Source organism: Delphinus delphis, chromosome 17, assembly GCF_949987515.2.
Source record: "Delphinus delphis chromosome 17, mDelDel1.2, whole genome shotgun sequence".
Lineage (NCBI taxonomy): Eukaryota > Metazoa > Chordata > Mammalia > Artiodactyla > Delphinidae > Delphinus > Delphinus delphis.
The window spans coordinates 12,145,957-12,172,118 of record NC_082699.1 but is presented as its reverse complement, the minus strand read 5'-3'; the positions used below and the strand labels follow the sequence as shown (position 1 = coordinate 12,172,118).

At 41.7% G+C, this 26,162-nt stretch overlaps 1 protein-coding gene and 1 long non-coding RNA gene across 6 annotated transcripts in view; one reads left to right on the top strand and one right to left on the bottom strand.

The window, feature by feature from the left end:
* The window catches only part of LOC132413046 (uncharacterized), a 72,018-nt gene that overhangs the window by 35,100 nt on the left and 10,756 nt on the right, over nucleotides 1–26,162 (top strand). Inside the window, exon 2 of the long non-coding RNA XR_009516587.1 lies at nucleotides 15,329–15,377. This is a non-coding gene — a long non-coding RNA (uncharacterized lncRNA). The remainder of the gene's footprint in view (nucleotides 1–15,328; nucleotides 15,378–26,162) is intronic.
* ADHFE1 (alcohol dehydrogenase iron containing 1) overlaps nucleotides 4,250–26,162 on the bottom strand; it is a 33,436-nt gene continuing 11,523 nt past the window's right edge. For 2 of the 5 annotated variants that reach the window (XM_059994713.1, XM_059994716.1), the window contains 8 exons: nucleotides 25,337–25,414; nucleotides 23,658–23,763; nucleotides 20,195–20,347; nucleotides 18,290–18,388; nucleotides 15,575–15,653; nucleotides 15,307–15,403; nucleotides 14,610–14,683; nucleotides 12,451–12,689 (listed from right to left, as the gene is read on the bottom strand). In XM_059994713.1, coding sequence (XP_059850696.1) covers nucleotides 12,471–12,689; nucleotides 14,610–14,683; nucleotides 15,307–15,403; nucleotides 15,575–15,653; nucleotides 18,290–18,388; nucleotides 20,195–20,347; nucleotides 23,658–23,763; nucleotides 25,337–25,414 — 905 coding nt within the window. In that variant the 3' untranslated portion in view covers nucleotides 12,451–12,470. Of the gene's footprint in view, nucleotides 4,801–12,166; nucleotides 12,325–12,450; nucleotides 12,690–14,609; nucleotides 14,684–15,306; nucleotides 15,404–15,574; nucleotides 15,654–18,289; nucleotides 18,389–20,194; nucleotides 20,348–23,657; nucleotides 23,764–25,336; nucleotides 25,415–26,162 lie in introns of those variants that run through there. The other 3 variants (XM_059994715.1, XR_009516585.1, XM_059994714.1) reach the window with 3 other exon arrangements.

The following is a 26,162-nucleotide window of genomic DNA, read 5'->3' as shown; positions in this document are numbered from 1 at the left end:
GATGCAAAAATATAACACTGAAGTAAGTTGCATAATTTTGAGAATTTGAATCTGCTCATGTGCACTGTTAAGATATACCATCATAAAACAATAGTGAGGTATTTATAATCTGATAATGTGAGTCAAGAGCCATAAAAATGTCCATACTTTTTTTGTTGTTGTTGTTGTTGTTTTTTTTGCGGTACGCGGGCCTCTCATTGTTGTGGCCTCTCCCGTTGCGGAGCACAGGCTCCAGACACGTAGGCTCAGCGGCCATGGCTCATGGGCCCAGCCACTCCGTGGCATGTGGGATCTTCCCAGACCGGGGCTCGAACCCGTGTCCCCTGCATCGGCAGGCGGACTCTCAACCACTGCGCCACCAGGGAAGCCCTAAAAATGTCCATACTTTAAAAAATTCCATTCGGGGATTAATTAACCTAAGAAGTTAATTTAGAATATGAGAAAAGCCACATACAGCTTTTCATTTATTCATTGCTGTGGCATTGGTAGGAGTAAAAATTTGAAAGCAATTTTGGTGCCCTATAATAAGAATAAATAAATTATTAAATTCCTATTCAATAAACTGTTGTCTGCCTTTTAAAGTAATGGTTATGAAGATTATGTGGCAACATAGAAAATACTTAAAATGGCATTCCTTAGGGGAAAAGACCTAGAGATTACACCACCCAAATGAAAAAGTTAGAAATATAGCAGATGATAACAGCTGTGTTTGGGTAATGGCATGATGGTAGTTTTTTTTTTCCTTTTTGCTCATGATTATTTTAATCAGTTAGAAAACCAATTAAAAGCACTCAAATAAAAAAGCCAGTTTTAAAGCCAGAAAGAATGAAATGGAGTTACTTTAAAGTTAGCTGTCCTAGATGTAGAGAACAAACGTACGGGCACCAAGGGGGGAAACCGGGGTGGTGGTGGTGGTGGGATGAACTGGGAGATTGGGATTGACATGTATACACTGATGTGTATAAAATGGATGAGTAATAAGAACCTGCGGTATAAAAAAATAAAATAAAATTCAAAAAAGAAAAGGAGTGGGGAGCTGGGAAACACACACACACACACACACACACACACACACACACACACAAAGTTAGCTGTCCTGCACATAATTTCATGAGGGATTTCACATGGGCCAAAACTGCAAACAGTTATTGCAATTTGTGAAGGGTATGCATTTATTGTGAGAGTTGGGGTGGTTGGAAAGCATAATAGCATGAGAAACTAGACCCTCCCACCCCCAGCTGCCAGTAATTCAACCTAGGGCTTCAAGAGCCAATTTCTGCGCATTCAAAGTGCGACTTGTCCCTGGAGACTGCCTCCCGCAGGCCATTGTGATGGTGATGGCGGGATGTGGCCTGGCCTCCTCAACAGCTCCCAGAGGGCAAGGCATTTAATGGAAGAGCCCGGGCAGCTGTCTCAGCTCGGGGTTGCTGCTCATCAGAGACCCAGCAACCTGTGCAATGTTGACCCGGAGGTGAATAGCCCCCTTTCTCATACCCACTCCCCGGAGGCAACAGTCCCTGATTAGGGTAGTTTCTAATGCAAACAACCATTAATCTTTCTCAGGGTTAAAAGGCCAGAAAAGCAATTTTTGCTCTCTCTCTATTTTGATACTGTACTTTGTCTCTGTTTTACAAGAGCAGACTTACCTCACTGACCACTGGAAAATACCCTACAGCTGTGTCCACAGCTACACTAACAATGCCAAACCCAGCACAACCCTCCCTGTGCACAGGGGAGGGACAGGAGTGCAACACGCCAGCTATTTATTATGGCACTTGGCAAAAATCAGAGAAACATGACCTGCTTGAAACAAATTAGTAATTTTGTATCAAGAAATAAATTAGGGATGATGTATTTTAAGTGAAAATGCCACCATATATGATAATTTTATGAAAGTAATATTAAATAAACTTTTGAATACTATTCCTTTAATTTTCCTTTCCTTAGCAAGTACATTAATCCATATAAATGAAGCTGTGACCCCTAAGGACTGTTTGAGCTTTTAAGGAAATCAGTAGATAAATAGGATTTGACTTAGAAAAATGTACTTGTTTTCTCAGAAAACAATTATATATTTTTGCTACAGAAATGGACATAATCTCTCACGCTCTTTTAATAGCTGGTAAAGTCAAGAAACACATCTTTTGTATATTCTCAAATTGTAAGGGCCAAAATGATGGGTATTAGGATAAAAAACACGAAGACTTCCTAAATCTGTTTCTTCATGCTTGACCTTTAAATCCTTCCTTTACAAAGTCATCATCAGTATGAATGCCAAACACTCCTCCTGGTGAGTCACAGTGAGACATCTGGTTACTGGTGGAAATGGCATCAAATATTTCAGAGAGATAAAGAATGCATTTTCCTATCTAAATTGATTTTACATTAAATTTCCCAAACTCAAAATCTCACAGTAAGGACAAGGTAGTACATAAAATCTAGTTATGGTATTTTCAGGCTTGGAGAGGAATTGGTTGAATAAAGTAAGACTCAGACAGACCAAGGGGCTGGAGTGGAATCCAGGGCCCTGGACCCCTGGACTCCCTAGTCTTATGCTGTTCTAATGATGCCACATCACCTTGCAAAATATATTACAGGAGGTCTCGAATTTACCTGGACTTTCTTTGAGGGGCTGGGGCACACATGTATTTTTGCTACGCCAAATGTATTTTGAGACATTGATCAACAACTTTTACTAAAGTTTCCTGAAGGATCTCAGATTGGCAGTTTCACTGTTCTCTGCCTTATTCACAAAGCTTCTGCTCTCAGAATCCATAATTCTCCTGAAAAGCTGGAGGGAATTTTAGCTAGATATAGTCTGATGGTAGAGATGAAATTCTGTCGGGACTCTCTTGTGCTTGCCTTTTGGGCACTTGGCATAAAGCATTTGAATGCTCTGTGGGAACTAAAACTATACCTTAATGATACTGTTCCTAAGTAAAAAAAAAAAAAATATATATATATATATATATATATATATATATATATATACACACACACACACACACACATAGTTATCTATAATGTATCTATATATGTGTATAAAATTATGGGGAGAACATATATTTTTAAGTTTTGTTACTTTTTAACAGTGGCTCTCTTCTGGATGGTGCAATGTGAACAAATATTTTCTTCTGTGTGTCTCTTTGTACTACCGGTTTTTGGTACTGAACATATCTTATGTGTGTAATTAGAAAGACTCCCAATAAACAATATTTAAATGTTACTTTTAAAATCCCAAGTAAACAAAGATGTTCACAGAGATAAAGTAGGGCCAGGCAGATTGAATGGCACAGTAATGCCCTTCTCATGTTTTTTAAAATCCTGATGTAATTATATACTTTATATAATTATATACTATACTATGTAATTATGTACTATATATGCATACATCTTATGCCTAGTAATTACATATAATTATATATGTAATTATATACTCTACTTGATATACTTTCTGATGAAAACTTTAATGCAGTTTAAAATATGGATAAATCTGCAAGTACACTGAGATCTAGACTGCCAAAGCAGTGCACTCACCACTGGGAGGAAAAACGAGCCATAGACGTTTCAGCAGGCTGGGAATAACAGGAGGCAGATGACCCAGCTACCAGGATTCGACTTGCATCCTGAAGTCTGTAAACCGCAAAACAGCTTGCTTTTGAATTAATTTATTCTGAGCACCAGAACCATTTTCCAAAGAGGGAATTACCATGTAGGTTGTTTGTGTTTTTCTCAAAAGAACAATTGCTCCACCAGAGGATCCATCTCTAATATCTTACCCCTTTGGATTTGTTTTTACCTTTTAAATATTAGTTACTAGTAGTTTTATGAGTCTGACCTAAAACAGCAAAGTGATATTTTTCTTTCTTTTCTCTTCCTCTTTTAGAATTAGAAAATATGTGCTTATTTTAACAAATGCAAACAATACAGATGTTTGTAAAATAAAAAGTGAAAGTATAAAATATAGAGTAAACATTTTCTCTTAATTTTCTATCCTCCAAATTCCATTTCTTCAGTGATCCCTTTTAAGTTTGATGTGTAACGTTCTTTCTAGATATATGTATATATAGACATATATTTATATATAATTTAAAAAGTAAAAATCAGACCATATTAATATATAACTGTCCTGCAACTTACTCTTTTTCACTTAGCAGTTTATCATGGACGTATTTCTAGTAGAGTTATTCTCATTAGTAGCACAAAAGCATTCCATTATTTAATATACTATGATTTATTTATCCATATATTAATGAATACTTAAGATCTTTCAAATTTTTTATTGTTAGAAAATGCACTGCCAGAAACATCCTTGCCATATTTCTTTACACACTTGTGGTAGTATTTTATAGGATAAATTTCTAGATGTGGGGTTGATTACTGGGCATAGGATAACACACATTAATAGTTTTGGTAGATACTGAGTGTTTGCCCTTTTGATACCTGGAGCAGGGGTAGTCTGCAGGGTTTGGGGCAGGAACATGGACCTCTAAAGTCTGGCTGAGGGTCCAGCACGGTGGGCATTTGTCCAGTGTGTTCTATGGAAGTAGCTGGACTTGGAGCATCAGGGAATCTTCTACAGGATAAAATTATATCACATTCAAGCTGGTAACAGGGATGTTATCTGTGGAGGTGAAAAGACAAAGCTCTTGCTAGATCAACTTCTGTTTTCAGAATTACGATGGCCAATGGTAATTCTTTCAGTGAAAATGAAAATTAATACAGTTTCATTGACGCTTCAAACAGAGCAGACAGATCCTCTTCTGACTGAGGGCGTGGTGCAAGCTTGGTGACCCTTTCCTGAAACAGTAAACAAAAAGAGTTACTCAGGGCTTTGCAAAGACAGTTTGTAAAAGCTTCGAGGTATGTAAATTAACTCAGTCATGAGAAACAGTGACTTGACAATAGTCATAGCTTTAAAAATCATATTTCTTGTTTGCTTCTTACTAGCTGATTCCCAGCTCAGAAGTTTATCGAGTGATGCCTCTTTCCTGCAAAGTTTTCAAAGCCATTACTCTTGCCTGAGGTCCTGAGAATAGCCTTCTGCTCAAATGTACAGAACCAAACCAACCTTAGGAAAAACACCTCCTACAATGACCAAACCACGCCAGTCTGGTGCCCCTGCCAGGCTCTCCCTGTGTGGAGGGCACTGTCCCAGGCACGTGTGTAGCCAGGGAAGACAGAACGGGGTCATCCTTGGCTTCAAAGACCGTATATTTTGCAACTTGGACTTCATGTATATTACAAAGGACTTCACTAGGACATTAACTTTCAGGCTATGGGCAGCAAGTGACTTTTTAAAAAAAAAAAAAATTAAGGTTTTATCTCTACCTTCCCAAATGAATTCAGTGATTTCCTTACTTTCTCCAGCGATTATTGAGTCAAGTCAGCAAAGACACCAGCACCTCCTACTGCTATTGACACTCCCGTCAGTGGCTCCTTAATCCCCAAATTTCCAGGCCTAAATGAAATTAAGAAACGTGCCAGTGTTTTGGTTGCATGTTTGTGGGTCTCTGGGTCTGTTATCTGTGATGAGCACCTGTGTGGGACAACACTTGGTAGGAGAGCGAAGCTCTACGGGGCAGGGCTGTGCCCAGCGCCCCACGTGGCAAACAGGTGCTCAGTAGTTACTGGTTGGGTTAATAAAGATGATGGGAGGGGGGATATTGGCATCTCAAGGTTCACACATACGAGATAGGACTCCGACTCCCCCATCGTTCTCCCCATAGCAGCCAGAGTGATTTTTCTGCATTGCAAGTTTTATCACACCATTCCCTTGCTTAACACCCTCTGATGACGTCCCACTGCAATTAGAACAAAACCATGTCTTCTAACCCCAGCTCTGACTCTTCTCCCACCCGCTCATCTCACTTAGACCCCTGGTCCCCCTTCAGTCCCATGAAAATGTGAATCTTCACCCTATCTCAGGGCCTTTCCGCTCTGCTTGGAATGCTTCTCCCAGATCTTCACCTGGCTGACTCCACCTCCAATCAGAGGCCTTCTCTGACCACACTCACTGGAGTTCCCGCCACACTGTCCCATGTGAAATCACTATCCCATTACCCAGGTTTCCTTCAGACCACTAATCATTATCTGAAATGATTTCATTTGTATCTTGTTTGTAGATTTGTCTTCCTCACTAGAACGTAAGCTCCACAAGGGAGGGAAGGGACTTTATTTTCTAAACTGTATCACATACAATTCATGGTATATAGTAAGACATCAGTAAGTATTTGTCAGGTAAAAGGAAGAATAAAAAGAAGAAAGGATGTATACAAAAATTAACTTTAAACGCACCTAAATGTAAGAGCTAAAACCTTAAAACTCTTAGAAGAAAATGGGGAAATATTCATGACTTTGGGTTTGGCAATGATTTCTTGGATATGACACAACACAGGCAACAAAAGAAAAAATAGATAAACTGGACTACCTCAAAATTAAAAACTTTTATGCATCAAGGAATAGTAGTGAAAAGTTGTCTTTTCACTACTAAGAGAGTGAAAAGACAACTCAGAATGGGAGGAAATATTTGCAAATCATATATCTGATAAGGGATTAATATCCAAAATATACATATAATTGCTACAACTAAATAACAAAAAACCCCAAGCAACTCAACTCAAAAATAGGCAAAGGACGTGAATAAATGTTTCTTCAAAAAAGATATATAAATAGCTAATAAGCATGTGAAAAGATGCTCAATGTCATTAGTCATTAGGAAAGTGCAAGTTAAAACCACAAGTTACCACTGCATACCTATTAGAATGGCTGTCCAAAAAATGGAAAATAACAAGTGTTGGTGAAGATGTGGAGAAATTGGAACCCTCGTGCATTGTTGGTGGGAATGTAAAATGATGCAGCCACTATGGAGAATAGTTTGATAGTTTGTCAAAAAGTTAAACACAGAACTATCCTGTGATCCAACAATTCTATTCCTTAGGTATATACCCCAATGAAATGAAAGCAAGGACTAAAACAGATACTTGTTCATTGATGTTCACAGCAGCACTATTCACAATAGCCAAAGGGTGGAACCAACCCAAGTGTCCATCTGCAGATGAATGGATGAACAAAAGGTGGCCTTTCCATACAATGCAATGTTATTCAGCCATAATAAGGAATGAAATTCTGACACATTTAGGACATTATGCTAAGTGAAGACACAAAAGGACAAATATTGTATGATTCCACTTACATGAAGTACCTAGAACAGGCGAAGTCACAGTGATAGAAAGTAGAACAGAGGTTACCAGAGGCTGGGGGAAGAGGACAGTGGGGAATTGCTGTTTACCATTTAGCAATAGAGCAGGGCTTCTTTTGGGGATGATTTAAAAGTTCTGAAAATGAATAGTGATTATGGTTGCACAACCCTGTAAAATGTACTTAATGGCACTGAGTTGTACACTTAAAAATGATTAAAATAGTAAATTTTATGTCAGGTATGTTTTACCACAATTTAAAAAAAAAGAATGGATGGACAGATGGGAGAAGGATGGGGGGCAATGCTGAAGAGGATGGGTGAAGCCAAGGTAAAGCTTCATATCCCAGCACAGACCCTAAAGCATTCTGAAAATCCATAGCAAGGCAGAGGCTTGTTCACGGTGACTTATGCGCACGTTTGTGGCAGGGTGCAGAACGTAAGTTCGGTATTTGCTATGGCCCAAGTTGCCACATTATTCTGTTGATAATGTCAGAGCGTCTTATCTGATGAGCTCAAGCGCCCTTAAAACAACCCCGTTCATCTTGCATGAAGTAGTTCAGGACTCTCAGCTCAGGCCAAGCTGAGGTGAGTTTCTCTTTCACCTTTCTAACCCCCCAACGATTGGTTCAGCAGGGGCAAGGACGTAAAGTTTGTGATATATCCTTGCACGTATCACTTGTGCCATACAAAAGCCAGCCTCTCAGGATTCAGATGTGTTCCGCACTGCTATTATTTATAGACACATAAGACCGAAGGACAACTGATTAACATGGGCAGTGAAATAAATTCAGACTACTACTTTTAGCACATTCATAAAATAACATTTTAGCAGGCCTGTCTGCCAGGGAGTGGAAGTGCTCATTTCGGTAGACAGCTCTCCTCAGTAATGAAATGTTTTGATGGGAAATGTAAATGTTTCTTTCCAGAGGTTTCAGAAATCCAGCTTGGAAGATTGATTTATTCGTGCCTGCTCCCCGAGCAGCCCGGCTATGGCAGTTGGAAACCTCTGTACACAGGGCTGCTATTTGCTGCCACCAGTATGGGCTGTGGTGTTTGGTTAAGAATACTGGCCTGGTTGTTCCAGAGAAAACCGATCCCTCTTTGCTGAACATAAAAGAAGCTTTATCAGATGTTGACTGCATGAAATATCCTTTCTGGTGATGTTCTTTGCAGGAAGAGTCTATCCCTCTCACTGCCTTAAATCCTGTAATACTAATAAGTGAAGATTTGTCTGCTGCATGTGTGAAATTCTGAAGTTGCCATAGCATTCCTGTAAAATGTTCACTAAAAAAAAAAACGAAACAAAAACCCAACAGTAGTTCAACTGCAAAACAGACAAGCCTATTTCCAATATGCCTTCTAAAGTCCTATGAATATTCCCCCCTTCCCCATACCTGCATATAAATCTGTCATATTGACTTCAAAACTGAACTAGTGCCAGTGAATTAAAATTAACTGTGTTCCTCCTAATCGTGAAAACATGATCAAAGGAAAAAAAGGCAGCATCCACCTTGGGGCTGCTTTATGAACATAGCTTGAGGAAATCCTGGCTTCCTACTTTATAGACATGACTTGTATTAGAAAGAATCAATTTACCTTGCATCTTTTGTGAAACTAAGAAATCAGTTTTGTCTAATTAAGGTTCTGCTATCTGTGATTTCCCAGTATGACATGTGCACTGAGGCATTCAGAATGATACCTAATTAACTTGCTATTTTAGAGGATGGTCTCAAGTGTTAGTCTGGATCTGTTGCTGTTTGGAGCAGCTTTTGAAAGTGGAAGCCTGGGTACAGTAGAATTAAAACCGTCCACACCTGCCAGTGTGTGCTGATGGCTGGAAGATGCATTGCCACAGCAATTAAATGGCCAAGAATATCATCCAGTTTGATCTGAAACTCATGAATACCATTCTTGGAGGTTGATAAACACATCTGCCTGAACATTTTCCTGGGATACACAAGCAGAACCTTTCAGAGGACCCCCTGAAGAGTGGACAGTCTTGCTGGGACCATGCTCTACGAGCCAGAGGCTACATCAAAATCGTGGTGGCCGCTTGGTCTCTGGTATTCCTGGACAGGCTTTCATGGCTCCTTTTCATTGGCTGGGTCCTATTAAGTCTAAGGAAATTGCTCAAAAACAAGGACAGAAGATTTAAGAGGAGAGGGTTGCAGGAATGTGCTCCTTTAAATGTTCACTAGCCCGGGTTAGGTGCTATAGAAGATAGATGAGCAAAACAGACAGGCTCCTACCTTCATGGAACTTTAATAGGTTTTGAAAAAATGATTGCGATGGTCATAGTTTTTATTTAGTCCCTTCGACTTACAGGTTAGGACTGTGGGTTAGAACTAGTGTCTCTGCTATACTGTGAGACTCCTCTTTTTCTCATTCATTTATATTTTTGGATGCAACTGAGCCCACTGGGCCTGACCCTAAATCAGGGAAACTCATGGCCCGTGGGCCATGTTTTGTTTGTACATTGGGAAATCAAGGAATTCAACACAAACATCCCAACTGCTGATTTTTCTTAAAAATGCAAGTTCTACCAACACTGGGAACTGAATTTATGCTTGGTGATAATAAACTGTAGCTGAAAAGCTGCTCACCCAATGAGATGGGTCATGTGCTTTCCAGTTCACCAAAGTCCCCACCATTCCCTAGTGCCTTAAAGTACTGTGTTCATTGCTATTATTTACCTTGCTCCTATGGACAGATACGTCTGTGAATCCAATCCACACAAATATTATCTTATGTGAGTGGTGAGGTTTTCAACATTCTAAGTACTTGCTAAGTAGGGAAGAAGCCAGTTTGAGGCCTTTACTTAACTGAAGTGGGCTGAGGGAAAAGCACTGCCACTTGTGGTAAGCAGGATGCTGTGTGAGTGGATATTCTAGCTGTTAACTCTGTTCCAACGTCAGGGATAGATACATGAATGCCTTAATTTTGGGGAGAACTGCCTTATCCTCATAGTGTTTGTTTGTTGTTGTTGTTTTTAAAATAGAAGTATAGGGCTTCCCTGGTGGAGTAGTGGTTAAGAATCTGCCTGCCAGTGCAGGGCACACGGGTTCGAGCCCTGGTCCGGGAAGATCCCACGTGCCGTGGAGCAACTAAGCCCGTGCCCCACGACTACTGAGCCCATGCACCACAACTACTGAGCCTGCGCTCTAGAGCCCGTGCTCTGCAACAAGAGAGGCCACCACAATGAGAAGCCCGCGCACCGCAATGAAGAGTAGCCCCCATTTGCCGCAACTAGAGAAAGCCCACGCGCAGCAACAAAGACCCAACGCAGCCAAATAAATAAATTTTTAAAAAGTATAGTTGATTTACAATATTGTGTTAGTTTCAGGTGTATAGCAGTGATTCAGTTATATATATGTACTTTTTTCAGATAATTTTCCATTATAGGTTATTACAAGATATTGAATATAGTTTCCTGTGCTATACAGTAAATCCCTGTTGCTTATCTGTTTTATATAGAGTAGTTAGTATCTCTTAATCCCAAACTCCTAATTTATCCCTCCCCCTTTCCCTTTCCCCTTTGGTAACCATAAGTTTGTTTTCTATGTCTGAGTCTCTTTCTGTTTTGTATATAGACCCATTTGTAATGTTTTCTAGATTCCACATATAAGTGATATCATATATCTGTCTGTCTTTGTCTTACTTCACTTAGTATGATATTCTCTAGGTCCATCTACATTGCTGCAAATACAATATTTCATTCTTTTTTATGGCTGAGTAATATTCCATTGTATATATACCACATCTTCTTAAGCCAATCATCTGTTGATGGGCACTTGGGTTGCTTCCATGTCTTGGCTATTGTGAATAATGCTGCTATAAGCATTGCACGTATCTTTTCAAATTAGAATTTTTGTCTTTTCCGAATATCCTCATGGTGTTTAAGTGACCCTTGCCTTTCGCATTTTTTTTTTTTTTTTTGCGGTACATGGGCCTCTCACTGTTGTGGCCTCTCCCGCTGCAGAGCACGGGCTCCGGACGTGCAGGCCCAGCCGCCATGGCCCATGGGCCCAGCTGCTATGTGGCACGCGGGATCCTCCCGGACCAGGGCACGAACCCGTGTCCCCTGCATCGGCAGGCGGACTCCCAACCACTGCGCCACCAGGGAAGCCCGCCTTTCGCATTTTGGACAGGAGGACTTAGTGAGTGCTCTGGGCCTGGTGAGCATGGTGTCATCTCCTGGCTCTGAGCTCTCTATTTTATGGTGAATTACAACAAACAGGGTCTTGGCCTGTTAGGCTCTGGTGCTATAACACAAGGGTATCTGATCCTAAATGGAAGAGAGGTCCAATGGGGGATAAACTCTTTTCATGAGAACCTTGAGAGGGGAAACTTTACATCTATTATAATTCTACCATATAAATGATAGCTGCTCATTTTAAATTCTTTTTTTTTTCAGTTTAAATTCTTTAGGAGCATATAAATAAATGAAATAAGACTCAAAGTGACACAAATAAGTATACATATATATATGTATAAAATATATAATCTCCCAAATATGTTTAAAAAGTGATTTTGTAATCATCTTAATTTAAAAGCCATGTCTATTCTTCACAAAATAGTAGAATTTGTAACTCTTTATAATGGAAAATAATATTAGTGGCCCTTTTGGAATAGCTTCACATAGTTTTATAGGGGACTCTTAAAAGAGCAGAAATGGAGAAAAGGGAAATTCTGCTATACTCAAGATAAACTTGGTTGTTTTTGCCTTAAATTTTTATAAAGGATCCTTTCATTACATCGTCAAAGCTTCACGTAAGCCACAGTTTAATGGAAGAATATAAAGGCGAGGGAGCCTTGGCCCCTTCCCCCTGGGGAAGGGGTGAGCTGCTGCCTGGTGGGGAGAGACCTGGGTTGTCATCTTCTTCCCTAAGATGCCCCAAATGGACCGTGTCTCCCCTGGAGCCTGGTGCTTCTTAGAAGGCAGTGAGGATGGGCTGCGTCTCTTACCTGGGGCAGTGTTCCTTTCACTAATGCGGGGATGTCAGCCTTGGAGTAGCCAATGGCAGCTAGGCCATCATCCACATCCAGATCGAATAAGAATTTCCGCAGCGTGTCTGCCAAAACAGGCCCAGCATCTGGGATCCTGGCAGTGCGGGTGTCGGCTCCTGGAAGACACAAAGCACTGACTGTAGAGGGGAGGAAGCTGGCCCTGGGTGTGATTCAGTCACAAGGATAGCTGAATTCATAACCTGCTGCCGGCCCCTCACACTGAGGACAAGGGCACCGCTGTGCCCCCAGCCGGGAGGCCGGCTCAGCTGTCAGCCCCGCAGAAGACAGGCCATCCTGGGAGCCCCCAGAGCCTCCATAGAGAAGTCGGAGAGCGGGGAGGAGGGGGCGCTAACTTGGCTCTCACATTTCCAGTGGGCTGCTCGCCCTCTGTGTGGTGGGAAGAAGAGAAACGGCCCAGAAAAGAGGCACAGGAAGGAGACCAAGAAAGAAGGCTGGTGTTCGGATGAGGAGGAATGAGCATCTGTAGGAGAAAACACAGCTTATGTAACTTTCAAGGCTTGGAATTTGCTGACATCTAGAGGTCTACACAGTCAATGTCCTTTCTCAAGGCGACAGCTTAGGAGGAGAAGAAAAACCCTGTGCAAACACCTTGTGAGACAAGGATCTACAGAAGTTCAAAAAACTCCAACATTAACTGCCAAAAAGGAGGAAAATGACAAAAATGGATTAGGTGTGGCCAGGGAAGGAGTATGTTTCCTCTCTCTAGCTAGAAAACTGTTTTGGACTCTGTTGCCAAAGGGCAGGTCCCTCTAAATATATATTATGCAACCTGTCAGGCAGAATTAAGAATAAGGAGACTCTTAGAAAGCAGTATTTAACATGTAGATAATAATGATATCGGTGAATGAGGAAGAAGGTTGCCAGGGATTGGAGATTCGTAAGGGCAGAATTTAAACATAATTACTAATTAATACACAAAAGCATAGAGATGTCAATCTGGAAGAGCCAGGGGGTTCTGCCCTCAGGTAGGGTGGCAGTGAAAGTTCCCAGATGAAGGGAATCAACCCTAAACCCTTAGCACCCACGCCCCACGCCCCCATCTATTCTGGTTGGACACAGTCATCACCGGGACGTGCCGCAATCAGAAGGTAGCATTATTTATTTATTATCCAAAATGCCTCATGCTGTAGTCCAAGTCCACTTTCTCTGTATAGGTCAAAAAGAGACTAGAAGGTATGGTTCACTCCATACTGAAGTATCTTATTAAATCAGTTTTAGCCTTTCTGTTCTCTGACAGAGACCTGTTTATGTTATCCAGGAAAAGGTATAAATAGAACCAGATACAGAGCTAGTTGGGAGAGCAGCTGGATGGAAGGTAAAACTTGCCCGACAAGGCCAGTCTGTATTACACAGCGGCAGCTCAAATATGGATTAAATGGAGGGTGACACATGATACGGGGTTTATGAGGTTCTTATGTTCCCGGGATTGCTGCCATCCAAAGCTCCAGGTTTTCCTGTGAAGTGTTTTAGAAAAAAAGAGAAGGTAGGAAAGAGAATACATTGGTATAAAGCTAAGACAATCTAAGATTACATAGGGAATCAAAATATTTAATGCCATTTGCAACAACTTGGATGGACCTAGAGATTGTCATACTGAGTGAAGTAAGTCAGATAGAGAAAGACAAATGTCATATTATATCATTTATATGTGGAATATAAAAAAAGGGCACAAATGAACTACAAAACAGAAATAGAGTTACAGATGTAGAAAACAAACTTATGGTTACCAAGTGGGAAGTGGGGGGAGGGATAAATTGGGAGATTGGGACTGACATATACACACTACTATATATAAAATGGATAACTAATAAGGACCTACTATATAGCACAGGGAGCTCTACTCAATACTCTGTAATGACCTAAATAAGAAAAGAATCTAAAAAAGAGTGGATATATGTATATGTATAACTGATTCACTTTGTTGTACACCTGAAACTAACACAACATTGTAAATCAACTATACTTCAGTAAAAATTAAAACAACAAAAATATTTAATGGCTAAATATGGAATAATATTAACCAAAGATTCCTATGCAAGAGGAAAGTACCGGTAGTTCCTCTGGCCTGGGTTTTGTCTAATAGAGGCCTTGCTTTCTCAGTAGTTTTGTTGGTGGCCTGGAATGTTAGGTTTAGGCTCTCTAAAGTTTTCCCGTTTACCATACATCTAGCCTACTATTTGGGCTCCTGCCTGTTTACGTATTTACAAAGGGTCTGAGTCCCAACATAGAGCTGAACAATATCCCCAGTCCAAAAGGGAAAAGGGATACAAGATCCTTGGAAAAGTAGGCACCATGTTTCTGGCCGTACATGCCGGGAAACCTAGCAGTGGGAGGTGGAGGTGAAGCAACACATTCGGAAGGATATCTGTGTCATTCCTACCTTCTTGGAACTACTCTCTCCAACGGCTCGAGCTAGAGGAGCATAATGCAGTTTTCTTTTTAGCTTTTCCCTTTCTAAAACAAGTAGGGGAAGAGATGTTTTAAAAGTTAATTGAATACTTAAGTTTCCTTAAAAGAATTCTTGTATTAGAAAAATACCAATATTTTACTTAACACTAAAGCGACCCTAAATGTAACTGTATTTCTTGTAAGATTTAAAAGGCACTGTGAGTATATTATTATAGACATTATTTATCCTAAAAAAAAGCAAACAAATTCTTCTTTGGGGAACTTTTTATAAAGTTTCTAGTTGTTTAGGTTCTCTATAACTGGGAACTTACTGTTACTTCCTGATTTAGATTCATTTTTAGTTCCTATTAAACAAAACAAAAACCATATATAACATGAATAGTATATAAACAGTTTCACTTTCCTGGGGGACGAAAACAGTGGAAATATTATTACTGTAAACTTAATGTAAGCAGCACTTGGTTCCATTTCATTGCTGATAGACTCTTAGAAACACAAAATTACAGAATTTTAGTGCTAGATAGGAATTTGAGCAGGTCGCTGACATTTTATTATTAAATTATCCCAAGCAATATTTTTTGGTATTATTCTTTACGGTTTATCTTCAGAAGCATCCTAGGAAATGCTCCACATATGTGGGTCACAGAGTTATGATTCACGGTTCATACCCAATATTTCTGCCATCTCCAGGTGGTGCTCGGGAGACATCTGTGCCGTGAAAGTGAACACTGCTGGGGAGGTGAGTACCACAGAAAGGCCATGGGGCTGGGGAGAGAGGAAACATGGTGACCGACGTGGCAGAGCCAGTCTTCAACATGCGTATTCTAGATATTAAATTACTTTACCTTGTACTCCAGGCAATCAAGAATTGACAGATACGTTTATGTCAATTGAGAGGAGTCTAAGACGAAATTAAAGAATTGATTATGATTTTACCACCAGTGGGTGATCCACATTATAATCCTTTGCTTTATATGTCTTCACTAAGCCTGAAATTGGGTAAGACATTCCATGGCTAGAAAAGAAAGAAAGTCCATATGTTGACATACAGATATCAGAAATTCAAGTTAACAATACTCTACGGGAGAGCCCTTCACAGTCTCTTGACAATATTATTAACCCACAAAGTTAGACATTCTGTTTTCTTTGATTCCTATGGGGATACATTATTATGCAGTTGATATTTGGTGCTTTCATTCACAAAACTTCTGAAATGTTAAAATTCAGATGCTCACAGAATTGTATGCCGTTAAAAAGTATTGATGCTTAAGTTGCTGGGCAAGCACATTGGTTAAGCTTGTGATCTTGAAGAAATCAAGAATTCACTTTGAAGTTTCTTTCATAATCTTCAGGGTATGCATTTCCTATCTTGCTCTGCACTGCCTTGGCAGTGTGTTCCTTCACAAACTGAAGATGTCAGTGGGAATTTTATGAGCCAAGATGTACTGCACTAGACATGCAAGCTTGTTCCGCCAGTGATCTGTCTTGCCAATGATTGATACCTTCTTTTAAATGCTACGTACTAATGGGAGTTGAATCATACGTGATTGTTTCAGCCTGAAAGGCTATCCAGAAAAGGCATTTTCGTTTTTATTTGTGGGGATTTTTTGGTTGGTTTTAATGGGAAAACTCTTTATCCTCTCAAATTGTTAGTGAACAAATAGGACAATATGATAATTTACTGAATGACCCAGAAGATACACGTTGTGACAAGTTAATATATTTACAGTTAATATATTGAAAATGAAATGTTTTACAATAGTAAAATGGTCTGTAAGTCTATAAATGTGGGTTATTGGATGACTTTGTTTTTATTTGCTAAAAGATTTACATTTCATAGACAGATGAAGTATTTTGGTGAATTGTATGATTATCCAAAAAAAGGTGCCCCATGCCTGTCATCTCTCATGAGGCAGATCAGAAGCTATCGGTTCTCTGAGTTGTTGGATACTTAGGGATGTGCTTTACTGTTTTCGGGCTTCATAGTATTCAGAAAAATATCGCTTAGCATGCTTCCGTGATGTGAAAGGGTTCATGTAACTTTCAAAGTACCTTTTTAACAATAGCCAATATTTTAGTTTGATTTCTTTTATTTTAACAGTTATATATATTCTTTGTAAAAAAGAAAAATGATCCATAACCCTATTTCCTCAAGATAGCCCTTATAGAATATTTCCTTCTAGTCTTCTTACGCATATGTTTATGATCGTATTGTGCACTGTTTTTGACATTGCTTTTGTTACTTACTATTCTTTATAAACATTTCCCCGTATCATTTTCTATTCTTCTAAAATATTATTTTAATAGCTATTTTATTCTTTGAGTACTAAACTTCAGTTAACCATTCCCAAACTGTTGGGAATTTAGGTTGTTCCTAAAAGTTTCAGTTATAAATAACTTTTAGGTGAATATCCTTATAAGGATATTCTTTGACCATACCATGATTATTTCTTTAGGCTACATTTCTACAAGTAACATCAGTGGGGCAAAGGGTATAAACATTTTCCAAGCTCTGGGCAGCTGCTTCTTTGTTCAGCTACTTCTTAGAAAGGTGGTACCCATCTATGCTCCTCTCAGCAGCAGAGTTTGAGGGTGAACATTTCATTGCGCTCCCCTAGCAAAGGCCAATTCTTAATTCTCCGTGTTCACTGGTTTTCAAGTTTAAGGCAACATACCAATAAAGTTCTGATCAAAAGACTAATTCTGGCTATTGACAAATATTCTAATCCCCTTCTTTTTGAGAGAGATTAGGAGAAAAAAAATCCTGTGTTTGACCTTTTAAAAACCCATGACACATGATGAAGATGTGGAGAAATCAGAATCCTCATCCACTGTTGGTGGGAATGTAAAATGGTGCAGCCACTGTGGAAAACAGCCTGGCAGTGCCTCAGAATTTAAACAGAGTTACCATATGACCCAGCAATTCCACTCCTAGGTATATACTCAAGAGAAATAAAAACATATGTCCACCAGGTAAACTTGTACATGACTATTCAAGCAGCAATATTCATAGTAGCCAAAAAAGTGGACACAACACAAATGTCCATCATGTGATGAATGAATAAATAAAATGTGGTATATCGGTGCAATGGAAAATTGCTTGGCAGTAAAAAGGAAAGAAGTACTAATATGTGCATGGGATGAACCATGGAAACATGATGCTAAGTGAAAGAAGCCAGGCACAAAAGATCACATATTATATGATTCCATTTATATGAAATGTCTGGAATTTGCAAATCCATAGAGACAGAAAGTAGATTAGTAGTTGTTTAAGACCTGGGGGTATAGGAGGATTGGTGGGCGATAGCTAAGGGGTACAGGATTTCTTTTCAAGGTGATAAAATGTTCTAAATTTATTGTGGTAATGGTAGCACAACTTTGTGAATAGACTAAAAACCACTGAAAGTTTTAAATGGGTGAATTACATAGTATGTGAAAAATTAATAGCTCAAAAAAGCTGTTACCAAAAAGAAAAAAAATCTATGACCCGATAAACTGCATTTGAATTAAGAAAATATTATGGGACACAAAGTTAAATATCTTCTTTCTATAGCATATTTAAAATCTGACCACATGTCCTAAATTATAAACATTTAAAAAATTTAAGGGCAATAGCTTTAGGTGAAGAAATAAAATCTCAAATTTGCTCACCACAGATGAACACCAGCATTTCCAAAGCCAATGCCAGCAAAAGCACTTGCCAAGTGCATATTAGACCTTGCTTCAAGATCGTCAGGATTTCTGACAGCCCTGTGGATGACATCAATACCTAACAATAACACATCTACATTGGCATTTCCTAGTGAATAAAGAGCCGCCTTAGGGAAAGATCTGGAAAAAAAAAGAAATGCTACCCGATAGGAAGAAAAATTAGGCAAGTTATTCAAATGACACCTTGTCTTCTAGACGAAAACCAAAGGGAAACATATTTTCTCATCAACAGTTTGAGCAAAGGCATAATAAATATGCTGTCAGGCTGCTCATGGGATAAAAGTGCCAGGGGAAGAAAGCACTGACCCTTGGACTATGAAAGCTGCTCAAGAAAAGCGCCCTGAGACTCATTCTTCTTCTTCACTTGTCAATGACCTTGATCGCGGCTGTGAGTGGACTCAGAGTAAACACATACTCAGAAGGCCCAGGGCCCAGGCTGGTTTGCTGCAGTGAGTCCCTGTCGCCTGGGGCTACTTACTGGCCAAATGAGCCGCCCAGACATCTTTCTCTCTGTGATACCACCCCAAATCGGACCCACTGGAGACCTCTTTTGGTATCTGTGGAAATTGCACATGTTATTTTAATACTTATTACTGTGGACGTGGGATGTTGTTGTAGGACAAGCCTTCACTTGCTCCATCCCTCCTCAGTGCCACTTTGGAAAAGCAAATTCTCAAAGGCCCCTTTCAGATGCAGCTCAGCCTTCCTGCTCTGGGGCTTGGAAACCCTGCCCCAGGGAGGAACCCTAAGACAGCCAAGGGCACCCCTTCCCGCGTGGTTTTTTGTGATCCTGCCTGGAGTAAGGGCTCTTGCTATGAAATAAAAGTGCCACAGCCCTTTTCCTCCTTTCATCTGGAGTAGTCAGGCACATGTGTCTCTTTCCTAAACCCAGTGTTCGTTCCTTATTCCCAGATAACAAGGTGAGACAGCAGGTGAGGGAGCTTCAGCCTCTCTTCTGTGCATTTCGCCCCCTCACCTCCCACAGCGGCCATGCCAAGCCTTGTGTCCCCGTCAGACACCTGGCTGGCCATCATCTGCATCTGCTTCTACCCAGACAAATCCTCCCTGCTGGGCTCCGAGCTGGAGACAGTTCTGTGTCCCTCCCCTGCCTCTACTACAAAATGCTGTCCTAGGCCCCTCCCCCTCCAGGCCGAGGAGGCACCGCGCTCACATCTAGTCCTAACCTGCCCGTTCTTGCCCTCCGCTGTGTATAAATACAAAGGGGAGTTCGACTTTGCACGAGTCTTAATGTCTCAGGGATCAGTTTTCATCTCTAAGTATATCTGTGCTCTCTCTCAAGGGTCTATTATGGCTATTTCGTGCACAAACCTTCCCAAACCTTTTAGGAATCTTTTCAGGAGGGCTTTCATGTCTCCCAGGACAGACATCTCTACACATTTATTTCTTAAATTGAGTTCACGTGCGTTTGCTCATGGGTCCACCCCGTGTGCCTCTGGACAGGGCCTGATGGGGCAGGGCCAACATCTGTCTCATCTGTGGTTCTCATTTCTGCCCTTGGTAGCCAGACCTCAAAGGACATCTCCCCTCCCCCCGGTTTGGTTTTGAGGCTTTGATAAACCTTCTACCTGCATCCTTCATAAATTAGGGGCTCCTATGTTGTCCCCTCATGATCTTTGCCTTTTCAGATCAAAGGATCCAGTTTTCATCTGTCCTCATGGGGCTCCCTCCAGAGGTTGCTGGTCTCTGGTGCTTCTGTACGTACAGTGACTGATTGTTTTGGTGAGCAGGCTTGCTCAGGACATTTCAGGATCTGGTGCGCCACATTTCACGGGAAGGTGGAAAGCGGCTTTTCTGTTCCGTTTCCGTCCCCTCCGGGCGACATACCTCTTCAGGTACTTAGCAACGATCCTCAGCGCGTGGACTGCCCAAATGTCACTGATGGGGTTGCTGCCCTGGTAGGCTGGCCGAGTGATGGGATTTGCAGGGCAGGGGCTCCGCATGTGGTACGGGAGGGCAGTGTAGGACTCCAGGGCGTGACTAACAAGGAATATTTAAAACACACAGTTGAAAGCATCCTTTTCCTCCTTTCCTCCATTCAGATCCCAAACCGTCTCAGAATGCTCGGGACTCACTCCCCTGTGGATATGCTGTGTAGTGCTGATAAGCACAACTCATGTCACTAATCAGCCTCTTGTCCATGGCAGTCATTGCTTATTATAGCAATTAACACAGGGAAGTTGACATTAACAGCACTACAGTGGTTTTGACCAGCATGTATAAGATTACATATGGTTCCTTTCTAGTGCCAGTATATCTTTATGATGTTGAATTTTTAAACATTTAAGTCATCAAGAAGAGCACTGAATCTGAAAAATGACTTCCTTCTAAAGTATATTTACCATTTTATACCTTGCATTGATCAGACACCATATTACCCATCCAAGAAGGGTCATAGTTACACTAGCCTCCTGTGAGAGTGCAGGGCAGTGGGTCGGCCCCCCCGATGTAAATTCTGGCACCAGACTTTCCCCCTGTGGGCCTGAGGGGAGTCACCATCCTCCCTGTGATCCTAAGATGAGGATAAATCATTGTATGTCTTTCTTCATGGTGCTGCTGTGAAAATTAAGTTCACATATGTAAAGTACCAGCACTTTGTAAAACTTATCATTCACCATTATTTTTAATTCTTGGCCTGAACAAAAAATCTAATTCTTTCTTCTTAAATGCTCTAAATTCAGGGTTGGCTGTTTTAAGAATAAAGCATCAGAGCTTCCTTTACCTACTGGCCTGCCATGAATTCTAGCTAATCGACTGCAGAAGATGAGAATAAACACAATCAGCTAGATCAACGATTTGTTGGGAACACAGTATAACATGAACTACTTTGTGCATGAGTTATAGTTTTCAGTCTTAGAATGGAGAATTTACTTCTACATGTGTGAAGCAGATAACATCTTTTGAAAAAGTATTAGAACTTCAAAAAGAATTAGTTGGTGGACAAAAGCTATGGGTTTGAAAATCTGGGCAGATTTCAAAATCTGGGCAGAAAATCTGGGCAAGGCAAGAAGGAGGTGTCCACGTCGGGTGGACGGGGTGCTGATGAGTCCACCAAGGTGCAGAGTTAAACCTCTGCCCTGCTGTGCATCTTGATTCTGGGCACAAGATCAGATCTGTCTTTAAGGGGCAGATTCACTGAGCTGAGCTCACAGAAACTATGTGTAAAACCTGGAAGTCTGATTATTGACTTATAACAAGAAATATAACTGCTGAGGGGGACAGACACCTGAGTCTTCTAGGTATCCATTCTCCCTATTGGCAAGTCTGTGGATGCCCAATTCTGGTCAGAAAGCCCATGGAGCCCTAACGAGGGGAACTGCCTCTAAGGTTGAATACAAGGGTGTGTCCATCTTCAGAACAGGCTGCTGGGCCTCAGGGGCAGACTCCTCGGGCCACGTGCGCTCTCCCGTGGTCAGTCCTTGGAAGGGCCACTGCCATCACTCTCCTTTCTTCTGAGCCCACTCCCCGCTTTTACTGACAGCAAAGTCTTTGGGTCTGTGAGTCATTCATTTAAACATGACTGCTTTAGTCTGTTATATGTTTATTATGCAGTTCACAGCTAGGGAGCGTAATCTTATTTCCAAGTTATTAGAGGACAACTCTTCAGAGTACTGACAACATTGACCAGGATGGAGTTGGACACAGTTTTCTCCAGTCTCTTGGCGGGCAGTGTAATGCAGTAAGAAAAGCAGACCATGGACTTGGGTAGACCTGGATGTGAATCCTAACTCTGCTGCCTCCTGCTTCTGTGAACTTCACTCGACAGTTGTTAATTGAGTACCAATGATGTGACGGTCCCTGTGCCAAGGAGTAGGGATGGAGAAGCGCATGAGATGGTCCTGTCCTTGCCAAGCCCGCGGTGCAGTGAGGGAGACTGGGATGTGAAGAGCGGTGTCTCCGAAGCAATGCACAGGCCCCCAGTGGGTAAGAGCAAAGGACAGAGTGGTTCTTAAGGAGAGGGGAGGGGAGGGGAGGGTCAGCAAAGGCTCCATCAATGACAGAATGCTCCAGTGGAAAGTGAAAGAAGAGTTCTCCAAGCAGATAAAGTGCTCAGCACTGGGGACATTCCAGGGACTTTGGCTTTCAGACAGTAGGTGTGGAAAGGCAATGACAGACTTGTAAGGTAGAGGGGTGTGTGTGTGTGTGTGTGTGTGTGTGTGTGTGTGTGTATAAATGCCCGTGTGTATGCACGGTGGTCATATTGCATTCTGGAAGCTTGTTGAGGCCAGTATGGAGGACAGACAGAAGGACTGTGGGATGGAAGCAGGGAGACTGATAAGGAGATTGGATACTGTCCAGGCAAGAGCTGGGGCAGGCCTGAGCTGAGGCGGGAGCAGATGGGAGAGATTGAGTTGGACAAGAGAGGGGCTCTGTGGCTCGGTGTGGGCACGCGGCGAGGGAGAAGTCCATACTGGGTCCTGCTGCTCGCTAAGGTCAGGGACCCAGGAGGGGAAGCAGTGAGGGGTGGGGGCATTGAGAGAATTGTAAGATTTCATCAACTTCAAGATGCCATGCTTTATAAGATGCACCATTAAAAAAAAAAAAGTACCACTGAGGAAGAAAACCATACTGCCATGCCACAGATATACAGATATGCCTTGATTTCAGAGATGTTAAAATGAGAAGAAACGTGCATGTGCAAATGGGTGGAATAGGGTCTTTTGGACCAGGTGAATGTGGAGCACCCGTGGGTCCCCGTGATGCCGCTGGAACGCAGGGCCCAGAGCTCGGGAGCGAGGCCTGTGGCAGAAACACTGATGAGGGAGCCGTCAGCACATGGCAGATGAAGCCCGGGGAGCACGTGGTGTGACCCTGGGCAAGCTGCTCAACACCTCCAGCCCAGTTTTCTTTTCTGTGTGGCACAGAGCCGTGGTGAAGTGATGATGCGTGTGAAGTGCCGACAGCGAGCCCTTCCAGCTCCGGCGGTGGGCGCTGCCGTCCCTGCTGTGTGCCTGAGGCTGCAGCCCTGGCATCCCCTGGTTAGTGCAGCAGAGGCAGTGCTGTGGGTCTGAGATGCTGCCTGCCAGCTGCCGCTGCTCCCCTCCCTGTGTCCCCGTGGCTGCAGCTGTGGCTGGGCCGGTCCGTCCCAAACAGCAGGTTTGTGGCTCACCTAGGACCTCACCTCATCTTTACAGCTTAGCTTTGTCACTCGGGAAAGGGGATAATGACAGCCAAAGCCAGCGCTGTTGTGGCGCACAATCAGTGAGTGCTTAACAAGGGCTTTCAGCAGTAAAATACTGTCCGTCGACCGAGTACCGGCAGAGCCCCTGCAGGTGGCATGGGTACCTACCAAAGCACATCGAAGCCACTGTTGGCGATCACCCGCTCAGGCATGTACAGGGTGTGCAGAGGATCGATCAGGCCCAGTGTAGGTTTGATGGCTCGCGAAGCAATACCTAAGGCAGGGATTTTCAACAGAGGCTATAGGTATGTACACAATTTTTAAAAATTTAAATAACTTTAGGGTAACAAATTATCCTAAAAAAAATAAAATATGAGGGCTTCCCTGGTGGCGCAGTGGTTGAGAATCTGCCTGCTAATGCAGGGGACATGGGTTCGAGCCCTGGTCTGGGAGGATCCCACATGCCGCGAAGCAGCTGGGCCCGTGAGCCACAACTACTGAGCCTGCGCGTCTGGAGCCTGTGCTCCGCAACAAGAGAGGCCGCGATAGTGAGAGGCCTGCGCACTGTGATGAAGAGTGGCCCCTGCTTGCCGCAACTAGAGAAAGCCCTCACACAGAAACGAAGACCCAACACAGCCAAATATAAATAAATAAATAAATTAATTAAAAAAATATATACCATAAGTCTCCAGATCTCATTAGCCTTTAAAAAAAATTAAAATATGAGATAAGATTCATTCTCATATAGGGAGGCAGCAAGGATTAGCGGGAAGAGATTTGGGGTCAGAAACCAGGTTTTTCAGCGGCCGAAGCCCCTTGCAGTTTACACGAGCCACTATACCCATGTCTTCCCAGCTCCAGGGAAGTAAATAAGCTCTCAGGGCTTATTTACTCATTAAACTCTGGAGAGCTGGTTTACTAGCAAACCACTGGTTTGGGTCCTTGCTCTGTGATTTGCTGCACGTCTTTGGTACGTGTCTGGGCCTTTCTGAGTTCTCTGTAAGATTAGACTCTAATAACACAGGGCTTCCATCCCTCCCGGAGCTGTTGTAAGGATCACAGTAGATAATACGACGGGAAAGTCTTTAAAAAAATTTAAGGTAGTATTTAAGTGTTGGTTTCTGTTATTATTATCTTTAACAATGTCAAAGGATAATGTAATTTAAAAAGAGAAGTTACCATATATGTGCAGTTCAATGCCAATCTATTCCACTACGAAGGCCTGGAAGAAGGATATTGAACCAGACTCAAGGTGAGGGACATTTCCCCTACATTAGCTGAGAGTCAGAGAAGAAGACAGGATAAAGATGACAAAGAAGGTAGAAAGCAGAATGGTGGTTACTTGGGAATGGGGCTGGAGGGATTGACTGGGAAGGAGCATGAGGGAACTTTCTGGAGAAGTGGGAATGTTTTGTATCTTGACTGGGGTGGTGGGTACTTGTGGTATATATTTGTCAAAACTCATCAAACTAGACTCTTAAAATGTATACATTTTATTATATAAAAATTACACCTCAATGAAATTGAGTTAGAATGTAAAAAAGATGTCTGAGAAAGGGAATAACCACTGATCTATAGTCACTAACTTGGGCAGAAAAATGGCCAATTAAGATTCATGGCATTTCAATAAGCTTTTGTAGGTAATTCTCAAAAACGTGTTTATTAGACTGCTTCATATTTTTTATATGTATGTGGGAAAAGAAAGAAAATGTGTCTATGTACATACCCTTTCCTTAACTCTGTAACTCCTTGAATTTTAAATATTAGGGTTAAAGAAAAGGGGGTGGAGTTGGTTGAAAGGTAAGAGAGAGAATTAAAAAAAATTTTTTATGGGCAAAAGTTCTTACCAGTCTTTACTTTCAAGCGTTCATAGTCAAAAATGGCAACTCCAGTAGTTTCGCTCCCAGTTCCTGAGGTAGTTGGGACTTGAACAAAAAAAATGTCAGTTTTAATAAAGCATCTAAATAAAGGTCAGTGGAGATAATTAAGTCTTAGGAAATAAGGAGCAAGGTTAGAGGAGAAAGCTTTGCTGCCCTTGTTTGCTCACCTGATGTCTGTATTTGTATTAACATGCATGTATGCTTAATGTGTATGACTGTGTCTACATTAACATGTGAGTAACAGGTCTGATGCCTGTGTTGGCATTAACATGCCAGCATCCGTGTTTAACATATGTGTGTGATGGCAGTGTCTGCATCAATACACATGCATGTTTGGCATGTATGGTGTCTATGTCTGCATTAACATGCATGTAAACCTAACGTACGTGCAGTTCATATGTATGCATGATGCCTGTATCTGTGTTAGCATGTATGTTTGATGTCCGTATTGACACTAACATGTATGTATGCCTAATATGTATGCATGATGTCCATGTCTGTATTACACGCATGTGTGTTTAACGTGTATGTGTGATGTCTGTTTCTGTATTAACAGGGAGGAGTTCTGGGAGCCTCGGGCTCCTCTAGCGTCAGAGCTTAAGCAGCTGCAGTTGGGAATTCAAAAGCAGGCCTCTCGGCATCTCTGGGAAGAAAACTCGTATTTGCCATCTCTAAAAGACATCTTTATTCCCTCTTGGCAGCAAGAACAGTAACACTCTGCCTTTGCTGGACTCTGCGGTTTTGTAGTTCTGTCAAGTTTCTAAACTTCACTAATCACCCCTCTGTGTGATGC